We start from the raw sequence: 12,868 nt of genomic DNA on the forward strand, positions 1-12,868 counted from the left end.
TTCCGGGGGGGGGGTGTGATGAGAGGAGATCTCCTGGGGCTTGTTAAGAGCACATCTGCCTTCAAGGATTTGGAGCTGTCGGCACGCACTACCTGCTGACCCCTTCGTCTGCTCTGTTTGATCTCAGCAAGGAGCATACACTTGGAGCTGGACAAGAGCATGGTGCGTCCCGGTGTCAGAAAGGGGACTGATGACGATCGTCAAGAGAAGAGAAACAAATGCCCATGGCATGATGGCTGCTGTGGTGACAGGATGCCTGTTGGCACCAGCGGGCCCAAGCGTATGCATGTCGGTCAAAAGAACCCCGGTCTCCCTCTACAGCTTGCCTCCCTGCTTCATGATCCTCTCTCCACCCAAAGTCGGCTACCCAAGCTATCTCCCTGCCACATATCAAAACAGTTCAGGAGACAGTTCATGGCTGATGGACCCTTGCCCATTACAGAGATACAGAAATGTTGGGTAAACTATTACCAAAACCATTATACCTTAACACATGCTGTCCTTGGACAAAAGAAGGCATATCCCCAAATGGCAGAAAGGCAGACAGAAATCACGGCCAAAGCAGTTAAGTAAGCTGGGAGCCTGGAGTCCATGGAGATATCAGGGAAGCCAAGTTTAGGCGCTAGGAACCGGGCTAAGGTTATGACACCTACATGGGAACAGGAGGTATGGCCTTAGGCTTGCTTGGAAAAGAGAACATTTTGATCTGAGCTCAGTAGAAAAGCAAGAGTATCAAAGAGACACCCCCTTCCTTAAAAGAAGACTGAGAAATGCTGTCCACCTACTAAGCGAAGTATGAGGAAGCAAATGGTGTATCTTGGGACAGGGGTGCAGAAAAAAAAAAGTCACCTGTCAGAAATTGAATCCCTATGGCCTGTGCCATGAATGGGCAGAGAATCCAGATTGATGCCACCTGTGAGGCCCATGAGTCCCAAGCAAAGAAACTAACATAATGTTTGACTAAAACAGGTGAAACCTCCAGAAGCCTAGTAGACACTAATGTGAAACCACTCTATGTAGAAACACTGTCACAGGCCAGGGCACATGGGAGTCACACAGGAAAAAACAAATCCTCCCGAAGATGAGCTCACAATAAAAAGTGACAAATCACGTGAGGAAGGAGCTTCTGCTTGTGGGTACCAGCATATGCATCCAGCAGGGTATTTCCTATCTCAAGGACTGCGGGTCATAGAAGGATCTGGAAGAAGCTGTAAACACATCTATACCCAGCACTTCAAGAGCAGAAGCACTGGCCCCATCCCAACTTGTTACTCTCGGGTCCATCTTCTCAGATCATTCCAATCCCTCCTGTCATATACACTCAAAATCTTGAGGCACTTTCAAATTCTTCTCTCAGCTTTTACCCTTAAAACTGCCTTTCATGGGCACCTGGGTGGCTCAGTTGGTTAAGCATCCGACTTCAGCTCTGGTCATAATCTCATGGTTCATGAGTTTGAGCCCCACATCAGGCTCTGTGCTGACAGCTCAGAGCCTGGAGCCTGCTTCAGGTTGTGTCTCCCTCTGTCCCTGCCCCTCTCCCGCTCACACTCTGTCTCTCTGTCTCTCAAAACTGAGTAAACGTTAAAGATTAAACAACAACAGGGGTGCCTGGGTGGCTCAGTCGGTTGGGCGTCCGACTTCAGCTCAGGTCATGATCTCGCGGTTCGTGAGTTTGAGCCCTGCACTGGGCTCTGTGCTGACAGCTAGCTCAGAGCCCAGAGCCTGCTTCCGATTCTGTGTCTCCCTCTCTCTCTGACCCTCCCCTGCTCATGCTGTCTCTATCTCTCTCTCAAAAATAAATTTAAAAAAATTAAAAAAAATTAAACAACAACAACTGGCTTTCAATTTCCCATCTCTCTTCCCCTCCTCTCTGTTACTGTGAAGGCCACCTCGCTGGTCTTCCTGCCTGCCTGCCTCCAGTGTCTCCCTCCTTTTTTTCCCCACCACTGTGCTGCCACTAAGTTATCTTCCTAAATGGGAAGTCCAGCACTTTCACTTCCCTGAGCCAGATTACGAAAGTCCAGACCTTCCCCAACTTGGATTTGATGTTCTTACCAGTTATGTTTCCTAATATAATACATCCTCCACCCACCCCTCACCCCAGCCTCCTGCTTTGGCCACTCCAGCTTATTTGTTCTTCCTTCACTCTTCCTCATGCTTCCAAGCAGTCTCTTCCTTTTGACTAGGCTGCTCCTCTCATAACATCCGCAGGAGGTCAACCGTGGCTTAAACCTTCTAGAAACATGATGTTATGGAAGAACACAAGTATCATGTGGGCTAGACTTAGCTGGTTTCAAATTCCAGATCTGTCACTTAGTAGCTCTGTGCCTCAAGCAAGTCACAACCTCTCCCAGCCTCAGTTTCTAATTATGCAAAATGAGAATGATACCTACTTTGTGGAGTTGAGAGGATGAGAGATTATCTATGGAAAGCACCGAGCACAGAACTTAGCCCCAGCGAGTGCTCAGTCAACAGTTGCTGAGTTGAGCCTCCATCTGCATTTTTATGGGAATTTTGGCTTCCCCAACCGGAGCTCCATGAGGCCCAGGGCCTTGTCCAATCTGTCTTTGCATCTTTGCACTTTCCTGTGTCTGGCACAGGAAAATCCATATACTGACTAGTAGCAGAAAGAACTCAGCATGCCTAACCTGATGTTAGAAGGAAAGAATTTGGGTAGGAGGACTCGGTGGATCTCAGATGTTGGAGGGGTATTGAGGGCCCATTTATAGTGTGTCACTCCAGATAAGGGGCTATACGGAGCACAGTTGTAGCCCAGGGTAGGACTATCCAACATGTAGAGCTGTTTAACATGAGAGCAGGTGTCAAATATAAGCGGCTGGCCATTAAAAACTCAGATTATAGGGACATCTGGATGGCTCAGGTGGTTAAGCATCTGACTTCAGCTCAGGTCGTGATCTCATGGTTTGTGAGTTTGAGCCCCGCATCGGGCTCTGTGCTGATAGCTTAGAGTCTGGAGCCTGTTTTGGATTCTCTGCCCCTCCCCTCCTCATTCTCTCTCTTTCTCTCTCTCAAAAAAATAATAAAACATGTTTTTTAAAAACCTCAGATTATAAAAAGTAATCCTGGGTTGGATGATGGATAAGACCGGATCAGTGATCTTAGCTTTTTTACAAGACACAAAAGGCTTTGGAAATCTGATAAAAGTTCTGGCTCTTCTTCCCCATCCCACCCCTAAAAAAGGTTCAAAGCATAATATTTTGCAAATAATTTCAGGAGCTTCATGGTTCCCAGGTAAAGATCACCTGAAAACCCTGGTAGGATGCTATGTTCAACTTTCTTTTTTACTATTAATAATGAGAAGGAAGCATTTGTTATATGTATTTTCAAAATTCACACCTGATATCTCATAACTAAAAACTTGGTGCCTTTTGCCCAAATTCAATACTTTTTTTTATTAAATGAATGAATAAATGAATGAAATCTTTGATTAATCTGATCTTTAAGGAAAAATATGTTCTGTAAGAAGAAAAGAGAAGAAAAAAAGATAAAAATGAAACAGTTTAGAAAAAGACCAATATCAGATGATAAAAGGTAGAGAAGAGGGGGCTCCTGCGTAGTCAGTCAGTTAAGTGACTGACTCCTGATTTTGGCTCAGGTCATGATCTCATGGTTCATGGGTTTGAACCCTGTGTCACGCTCCACACTGTCAGTGTGTAGCCTGCTTGGGATTCTCTCTCTCTCTCTGTCTCTCTCTCTCAAAGTAAATAAACTTAAAAAAAAAAAAAGTAGAGAGGAATTAACCAGGATCAGAGAAAAGGATAAATTTTGGAAGGTCTTAACACCACCCTCGTGCCCAGGGCTCAATGCCCGCTGTGAACTTCCGAACCCAAGATTCTGTGGGGCAGAGTCGCCTACTCAATTCCGCTGGCCCTGGCTGCTTGCACTCAGAGTGATCTCAGCATATACCCAGGGGCTCCCTGGGAAAAATCACTCATAAGATTGTGACCATGTCCAGATGATATTCTAATCTGATTTTGAAACCTCTTTCCCTGTATGAATTTAGGTCTTAATTGCCATGCAACTATTATTCATTATTGTATTAGTACAATTGCTCAGTTCACCCTTGGTCATGAGTTACTAAATGAAGTGTGTGGAGGCATTTTTTTCCCCTTCGAGTATTATTATTCAAAGAAGAGTTGATTTTCAACATTAACACTAGTGACAACAAGCCCCAAGAGGAAAATATCCTGTCCAAGCACAGAAGGACTTCTCGTTTGATAAACTGAGCTTCAGATTCTCAAGGAACCACAGACACCTGCTCTGCGGGGACCCAGTCCTCNCACGTGGACACACAGCGGCCGCGGGATTTCAAGAGGCTCCTCAGGCTCTGCAGGGCCTCCGGCAGCCCCGCGCCGGTGAGGGCGCTGCAGGCCCGGAGCTCCCAGCTGCGGTCCCGGAACCTCTCTAGGCCCAGCCTCTCTCGGATCTCAAGCAGCGGCAGGGCAGCCGGCGCCTCCTGCTTGTTGGCTAGTACCAGGAAAGGGACGCTGGCCATGTGTGGGTCGTCCAGGACTTCCGTGAGCTCGGCCACTGCCTCGGGCAGGCGGGCTGCATCGGTGCTATCCAGCACAAACACGAGGACATCTGTGCCTTCCAGGTGGTCCTTCCAGCTGGGCCGGAGCTGGGTCTGCCCCCCCACATCCCACAGAGTCAGGGACACCTGCCCCGGTGCTTCGAGAGGCTCCACGTTGAAACCAACCGTGGGCAGGGTCTCCACCGTCTGGTGGCCCTTCAGTTTGTACAGGAGCGTGGTCTTGCCGGCTGAGTCGAGGCCGATCATCACCACCTGGGCCTCTGCCTTGTGATCTCGGGAACTCACAGAACCCATGGTGGCCACTGCTAACCCCTAGGGGAGAAAGGCCAAGTGCGCACGTCAGCCATTCTTGCCTGAAGGAACGCAAATGCAAGCAGGCAAACGGAAGAAGAGGCTCGACTCCCATCGTAGGAAGTGTTTATACAAGGTTGGGTTTCAAACACAGGCCTGGGCTCTGAAGTAAGGGCCAGGAAGTAAGGGTGTATGAGTCACCATGAGCTGACCTATCTCGGGAAGGAGAGGAGGGAGCTGAGTCAGAGAAGAGGGCAGGGTGCCCTGGAAGACTCCAAATGTGGGCTCACTTTCCTTGCGAGTTAAAGCAAAGAGGAAAAAGGAGGGTCTAGTTAGACATAACCTAGTTCAGTAGAAATGACTTAAGGATGGCTTCAGTTATTGCTTGTCTGTGGCTTCCAGGCTCTACTTCCCTTCTGGAAGCCTAAAGCCTGAAATGGAAGCTAGCTTGAGTTCAGTGCATCCAGCGAAGAGACCATTCGGCTCATAGAAGCTTCTGCTGTCTCTGGAACTTTCCTCAGAACCAGCACCGTGTCCAGTAAACAGTGGCTATTTATAAATACTGTCGCCTGGGGACAGATTTATCAGAGCAAAATGGTTTCCTCTATTGCCTCATCAAGGTAAACTACCTCTAGAGCAAGACTCACGTTCCTCAAGAATCCCAGTTTCTAAAACCAAGACCTGTTCCCCACTTAGGGGAAACCTGGCTGGGACGAGAGAAGGGACATCTGTATATTCCGGCTGTTCCTGCAGGAAAATAAGGCAGGCTCTGTTCTTCCTTATGCGGGGACTGTACAAGGGAAATGAAAGTTACCTCTGTGTTATTAGACTGTGGCTGAAAAAGCTCCTCCTCGGTGGCCGTCTCCCTGCATGCAGCTGCTCTCAACTCGTCCCTTGTGTCCCAACAGTGAGATGTGAAGGAAATGTTGTGACTGTTGCTGGTTCTCCTTTTCTACTTCCTTCCCAGGTGGTTGGGGGCGGGGCAGGCTCATCAGCCCCTCCCTCAGCCCTTGACTCCTCTGGCAGTCCTTCTGCTGGGGACGTGCCACAGAGATGTCCCCGGTTCCTTAGCTCTCGAAAGGGCGAAGCCTAACACCAGCTCTGTTTCTTAGCAGCTCAGAACACCTGCCTTGATGTTTTTTCTGGAGCCTGGAGATTCTTTTGTTTGCTTGGATCCTGCATGCTTTTAAAAACTGCCCAAACGACTTACGTGTGACTAAAACACTCTGTAAAAATATAGGTCAATATGTTGAAGGTAAACTATTAAAAAAAAAACTAAGTAATTACGTCAATGTGGTGGAACTGTGGGCAGTGATACTGCTTAATTTTTTCTTCAACAGTCATCATGTTTTCCCCCTCAAACAATGATACCTCCAGAAAACATAATTTTTAATTTTTTAAATGTTTATTTACTTTTGAAAGACAGAGACAGAACACGAGCCACAGAAGGAGACATAGAATCCGAGGCAGGCTCCAGGCTCTGAGCTGTTAGCACAGAGCTGGACATAGGGCTCGAATCCATGAACTGCAAGGTCATGACCTGAGCCCAAGTCGGACGCTTAACCGACTGAACCACCTAGACGCCCCTGGAAAACATAATTTTTAAAAAATTGGCCAATCAGGGGCGCCTGGATGGCTCAGTCGGTTGAGCGTCCGACTTCGGCTCAGGTCATGATCTCACTGTTCATGGATTCGAGCCCCGCGTTGGGCTCTGTGCTGACAGCTAGCTCAGAGCCTGGAGACTGCTTCGGATTCTGTGTCTCCCTCTCTTTCTGACGCTCTCCTGCTCATGCTGTCTCTCTCCCTCACAAATAAATAAAACATTAAAAAAAATTGGCCAATCAGAAGCCATGAATTCTTTCCGTAGCCCTCTAATTTGCATCTGCAGTTGCAGTGATTCGGCTCTCATAACCAGTAGCATTTGTGTGGTGCTTAATACTTTCCCATGCATTGCATTAAAAAGTCAAGAAGCAAGTTGAGGGTTATGCCTCTCCCATTTTACAAATAAAGAAAAAGGCTCAGGGTAAATGATTTGCTTGAGATCTTGCTGGGATTTATTTATCTCTTCCTCTTTCACCATGTCTGCTACACACTAAGAAAGTGCTTTGCAAAGAGCAAACATCCTGTTGTAATTATAGGGTATTTTAACAGGAGGAAGTGGTTGAGAAAAGTCAGAAACATGGAGTGTGGTATGTATGCCACTGTGTTGTTATTGACATTACTGTTGTTTAGTTCTTTGGGGTGCCTGTGGCTATAAGCTATTGTTACTTTGCAGCCAGCCTGGGCAAGTGGGAATTTATAGCCAAGGATCAAGGCGGGGGTCAGCAGATAGAAAACTACTAAGAGGTTCGGGGGGGGATTCTGGCTAAGCTGACCTAACAGGATTCTTGCTGAAGTCAGGTCAAGTGACCAGACTTCACCTTGGGGGATGGTGGGAGACGAGGAACCCGATCAGATATTGAGGTAATTAGATATTAAGGGCGGGGCATTCTGGTTAACACTTAGCAGGGTTCTTGATAAAACTGGATTTTACAAGGAAGTGCACCGATGGGCTGAGAAGAAGTTTCAGGAGCCTGACTAAAGTTTGGTCAAGCAAAGAATCTGTGTCATTATGCCAGAGCAGGGTCAAAGCATTAAAGACCTCTGTGGAGGAAGGCTTGTTTGTCTTATTGTGGTAAAGGGTGATCAGATCAAGCTGAAACTTAGTCCTGTCCAGCTGATGTATCCTGCCAAGATTTGATTTGCAGGAGGACTGGGATGGGCAGAAAATAAGGACACAGGGGCTAAGAATAAGATATGCCTGGAGCCTGGGAGCCAAGGGAGTAACACTGCCGTCACTCTGACCCCAGTTCCTTCTGTGTGGCCCTGAGGATCGAGGAGAGGTGGAGAGAAGCTGAAGAAGCCATTGACTTGTGAAGAAAGATTAGACTAGGTACTGTTAAGTTTCCCTCAACTCATATATCTTATAGGCACAATAGAATTTTTTTTAAGTTTATTTATTTGTTTTGAGAGAGAGAACGAGCTGGGGAGGGGTGGGAGTTGGGGGGGGGGGTTGGACAGAGGATCTGAAGCAGGTCCATGCTGACAGTAGAGAGCCCGATAATGGGGCTTGAACTCACTGTGAGATCATGACCTGAGCCGAAGCCAGTCACTTAACTGACTGAGCCACCCAGGCACCCAGGTACACTAGAATTTTTATTGAGCAGCTATAAGCAAAGCTCTGTGTAGTCTATCACATGAGTTTAAAAAAAAAACAAAACTGTTCAAAATGCATCTGCATGCCTTATGAGTGAGAGAAGTCAGCATCATTCTTGTCTATGAAGACTATGAAGACTATGACACCATATATTACAATTAGATATAGGATATATTGCAGACTCTTAAACTGCATTTATTTTGCATTTTGAGTTGTACTTAGAATTATTATCACATTTAGGGGCTTGTGAGTGTTTTACATTTATAGAACAACTCATATCCCCTTTCTGCTATTCCTAGTTTCCATTTTACTGGTGATGCTATCTCTTTATAACCAAATGAGGAACGTGGCAAAGTTGGAGCGAATTTCTGTGCCTGTCTGTCCTGTCTGTCTCCCTCCCAACAGAAATAGTATCTTGACAGTCAATCTCTTTCTCTCTCTCTCTAAAACAAAAACAAAAACAAAAAGTAGGAAAAGGAAATAGGAGTGAGTGATCTGCTTTCTGAAATAGTGCAAGAAAGATCTAAAGGATGTGGGGCGTCTGGGTGGTTCAGTCGGTTAAGCATCTGACTTTGGCTCAGGTCATGTTCTCGTGGTTTGTGGTTTGAGCCCTGCATCAGGCTCTGCGCTGACAGTGTGGAGCCTGCTTGGGATTCTCTCTCCCTCTCTCTCTGTCTCCCCCTTCCCCCATGGTTTCTCTCTAAAAATAAATAAACTTGAAAAAAAAGAAAAGTCTAAAGGATGTTAGACTTGCACTGAAGCAGTTTCAACTTCTGTATCTAGGTATTTGCAGGAAGTTTCCTGACGCTAAGAGGAGGAAAACAACAACAACAACAACAGTGGCCGGAGACTGTCTCCTGAAAATGTGCAGGCAGGATAATGTGGAGGCCAAGACAAAAGTGTGATGCTCTCCAGCCATGCCTCAGAACAGGAGCTGATGATGACAGTGAGCTGTTGCTATTTCTCTTCCAAGGTTGTTTCAATATGCAAAGTAGGTTTTCAGTAGCAGCTGCTATTTAATCACCCACATTTCCTGAACTGGATAGTATATTTTTAGTTGGCAGGAAAAAAAAAAAAAAAAAAACTTGATTAGGAAGGAGGTTGGAAGGTCACTTAGTAGCTAGAAACTCAAATCAGCACTTGAGACTTCTTAACATTTCCCATATGAGTTACTGTCGCTCTGGGCAACTAGGAGCAAAGTGTTTACTTCTTTTCATTAAAAAAAAAAAATCACATAAGTAATGATGAATATATTGTTTTTCCTTTGACTGTCAAACAATATAAATGCCTACAGGACAAAATTCTTATGTTCATTCTTTAAATCACTACTCCCCTCCTATGAGGTAATCAGGATTAGTAGTTTGATGCATGGTTTTACAACTATCTTTCTATATATATACATACATATTTTGGAGCACATGCATGTATTTTACTGTTTATTTTTATTTTTATTTATTTTTAACTTTTAAATTTTATTTAAAGCCAAGTTAGTTAACATATAGTGAAATAATGATTTCAGGAGTAGAATTCAGCGATTTACCACTTATAGACAATGCCCAGTGCTCATCCCAGCAAGTGTCCTCCTGAATGCCCATCACCCATCTAGCCCATCCCCCCACCCAACACCCCACCAGCAACCCTCAGTTTGTTCTCTGTATTTGAGAGTCTCTTATGGTTTGCTTCCCTCTCTGTTTTTACCTTATTTTATCTTAGTCCTTTCCCCTTTTTTTGTTTTTTTTTTTGCTTAAGTCTTTTTAAATAAAGTTGTGATATCTGTAACTTATTTATTATTTTTATTAANTTATTTTTTAAAGGATTTATTAAATAATGAAAAGGCCACAAAAAATACAAGAAGCATAATACTAAAATATTCACAGATGAAATTACATGATTCTGAGATTTGTTTATAAATCATCTGGTAATGGAGAAAAAGTAGCTTGGGATATAATATAATGAGATTGGCCATGAATTGATACTTGTTGAAGCCAGGTAGACAGGGGTATATTATATTAGTCTCCTTATCTTGCATGCCTTTGAAATTTTCCATAGTCAAATCTAAGAAGCATATATAAGAGGCATAAACTATTCCAGTTTGCCACATCTTTGATTCTGCCTCAGCTCACAGGCCTACAAGGCTCCTGGCACTTGTCATGTTTCATATTTTTTCCCTTCTCCAGAATCTGCCATTACCTCCTGCAGTGTAGATCACTCTTGCTTTACCTTTATCACACTCTGTATATATACAAACACACACCACACAGTCACACTCACACACATACTCCCACATTAAAGGAATGATCTTATTAAGTTGAGAGTTTAAAAAATAGTTATCACCAATTGAGCCCCTAATCTGTATCATACACATTGTCTATGTTTGTTTAGTTACTCCCCCCAACAGCTAACAGGTAAGACTATTTTTGTCGCCTTTTATGGATATGGAAACTGAGGTAAAAATGATTAAGTAACTTGCCTAGTTTTTTCTTTTTTATTCTCATTTAATTTTATATCATTTTGTGAACTATTTTCATATAAATATATGTAAAAAGGGATCAGTACAGTCGCTGAGAAGCAAGCACAAATCTTACTGAAGAGGAACATTGCCATTATTAGACAGAAGATAAAGTGAAGATAGTCTCTGAGTCATAGTCTGCATTTTGCTTCCTTGGGAGTTCTGTAAGAGCCCCTTCTCGGCAGTTAGTGTGTTCGTGTGCAAGGTCATGACAGAGTCTTAGGAAGCATAGGACTTAACCACAGTTGGGGCCACAGGCAGGCCTTCCTGGTGGGAGAGTGGGAATGCAGTCAGTAGGAATGGACTCTGCTGTATATTCGATGGCAAAGCCCACTTCCAGCTGTCAGCAATGAGCAAATCAGAACACTTCCTGAGGCAAAGGGACTATCAGCTGGTCCGGGCTGTAGGGCATGGAGAGGAGGGGACTCTTGATTACTCATTAGCACAAGATCTAGGCCTGTCAAATACAGATAAGAATCCAAACTAGGCTTGCCTGGGAATTTTTTTTTTTCCAGGGAAAGAGACTTAATGACAGCAGATAGTTTGGTGATAAGTCTTTATTGTGTCTGTCTCTTAAGAATTAGTTGTTCTCTACATCATATGTACATCTTCTTTGATATTCACTTGACCTCTGTCCTGTGTTGGAGTCTCTGCTTTTTTTCTTAAAAAAAATTTTTTTAATGTTTATTTATTTTGAGGGAGATAGAGACAGAGTGTGAGCAGGGGAAGGGGAGAAAGAGAGGGAGACACAGAATTTGAAGCAGGCTCCAGGCTCTGATCTGTCAGCACAGAGCCCCATGCGGGGCTTGAACTCATGAACCACGAGATCATGACCTGAGCTGAAGTCGGACGCTTAACCGACTGAGCTGCCCAGGCACCCTTCCTTTTTTTCTTTTTAAGTTTATTTATTTATTCTGAGAGAGAGAGAGAGAGAGAGCACGTGCTCACATGCAAAGGGAGGGGCAGAGAGGTCGGAAGAGAGAGTATCCCAGCCTGATGTAGGACTCCAACTCACAATGAGATCATGACATGAGCTGAAATCAGATGCTTAAACAACTGAGTCACCAGGAGCCCTGATCCTCCTTTTATGTTGCAGATTTCCCCCTTTCTTGGTTCACTTGGTTGTCTTAGTGAAGCACATATTCAGTAACTTCTTGGATCCGTGGGAGGTAAGTTTTTACACCTTGAAGCTCTGAAAATGTCTTTTTTTAAAGAAAATGTTTATTTATTTTTGGAAGAGAGAGAGAGAGAGAGAGAGAGAGACTGAGCACGAGCAGGGTGGGGCTGAGAGAGAGGGAGACAAGAATCTGAAGCAGGCTCAGGATGAGCTGTCGACACCGGAACTGTGAGATCATGACCTGAGCCAAAGTCTCACGCTTAACTGACTGAGCCACCCAGGGGCCCCTGAAAATGCCTTTTTTAAACTCTAACAATTTATTAATAGTTTGTCTGATATGAGATTCTAGGATGGAAATCATTTCCTTTTAGAACGTTGAAGGCATTGCTTCAGTGTGCTGTTGCTTCCACTGCTGGTGTTGAGAACCTAAAACCAGACTGACTCTTGATCCATCATTTGTAACTTTCTTTCTCCTTGGAAGCTTATAAAATCTTCACTTCGTTCCAGGAATTCTGAAATTTCATATCATGTATCTTAGAATGAGTCTATTTTTGTCCGTGATGCTGGAAACTTAGTAGGCCCTTTCCTCTATCTCTTACTGCCAGAAGTAAATTACTTTCAAGTTTGGGACATCTTGAATTTTCTCCTCCATTTTGTATGTTCCTTCTTTTTGGAATTCCTATTATTTGGTTGCTGAATTTTTACTTATTCTCTAATTTAAAACATATCTTTTTTCTGGGGCGCCTGGCTGGCTCAGTCAGTGGAGCATGCGACTCCTGATCTCGGGGTTGTAAGTTTGAGCCCCACACTGGGTGTAGAGATTACTTAAAAATAAAATCTTTGGGGCACCTGGAGGGCTCAGTCGGTTAAGTGCCTGACTCTTGATGTCTGTCGGCTCGGGTCAGGATCTCACAGTTTGTGAGTTTGAGCTCTGCATTGGACTCTGTGCTGACAGCACAGAGCCTGCTTGGGATTCTCTCTCTCCCTCTCTCTCTTCCCCTCCCCAACTCTCTCTCTCTCGAAATAAATAAATAAACATTAAAAAAAATTTTTTTTTAATCTTTAATATTTTCTCTTTCCCTTCTTACACCTTTCCATTTTCTGGGACATTTCTTCAACATTATCTTTCAACCCTTCCATTATATTTTCATTTCATCTATTATATCTCTTTTCTTCCTCTCCCACCACCCCCACAGCTCT

General features: G+C 44.4%; 1 protein-coding gene and 1 long non-coding RNA gene across 4 annotated transcripts in view; one reads left to right on the forward strand and one right to left on the reverse strand.

Annotated features, from left to right (window-relative positions):
- Window positions 1–4,258: 4,258 nt before the first annotated feature.
- On the reverse strand, window positions 4,259–5,816 carry ARL11 (ARF like GTPase 11). Its single transcript, XM_077752647.1, has 2 exons — window positions 5,661–5,816; window positions 4,259–4,867 (listed from the first exon to the last, which is right to left on the reverse strand). The coding sequence occupies exon 2, from the start codon at window positions 4,847–4,849 to the stop codon at window positions 4,259–4,261; it is 591 nt and encodes a 196-aa protein (XP_077608773.1). The 5' UTR covers window positions 4,850–4,867; window positions 5,661–5,816.
- A 1,884-nt stretch (window positions 5,817–7,700) lies between these two features.
- The window catches only part of LOC144222091 (uncharacterized), a 17,503-nt gene continuing 12,335 nt past the window's right edge, over window positions 7,701–12,868 (forward strand). For all 3 annotated transcript variants that reach the window (XR_013332292.1, XR_013332294.1, XR_013332293.1), the window contains exons 1-3: window positions 7,701–7,778; window positions 8,826–9,033; window positions 11,648–11,720. This is a non-coding gene — a long non-coding RNA (uncharacterized LOC144222091). The remainder of the gene's footprint in view (window positions 7,779–8,825; window positions 9,034–11,647; window positions 11,721–12,868) is intronic.

This window comes from Crocuta crocuta, unplaced genomic scaffold (assembly GCF_008692635.1).
Source record: "Crocuta crocuta isolate KB4526 unplaced genomic scaffold, BGI_CrCroc_1.0 scaffold190, whole genome shotgun sequence".
Classification (NCBI taxonomy): Eukaryota; Metazoa; Chordata; class Mammalia; order Carnivora; family Hyaenidae; genus Crocuta; species Crocuta crocuta.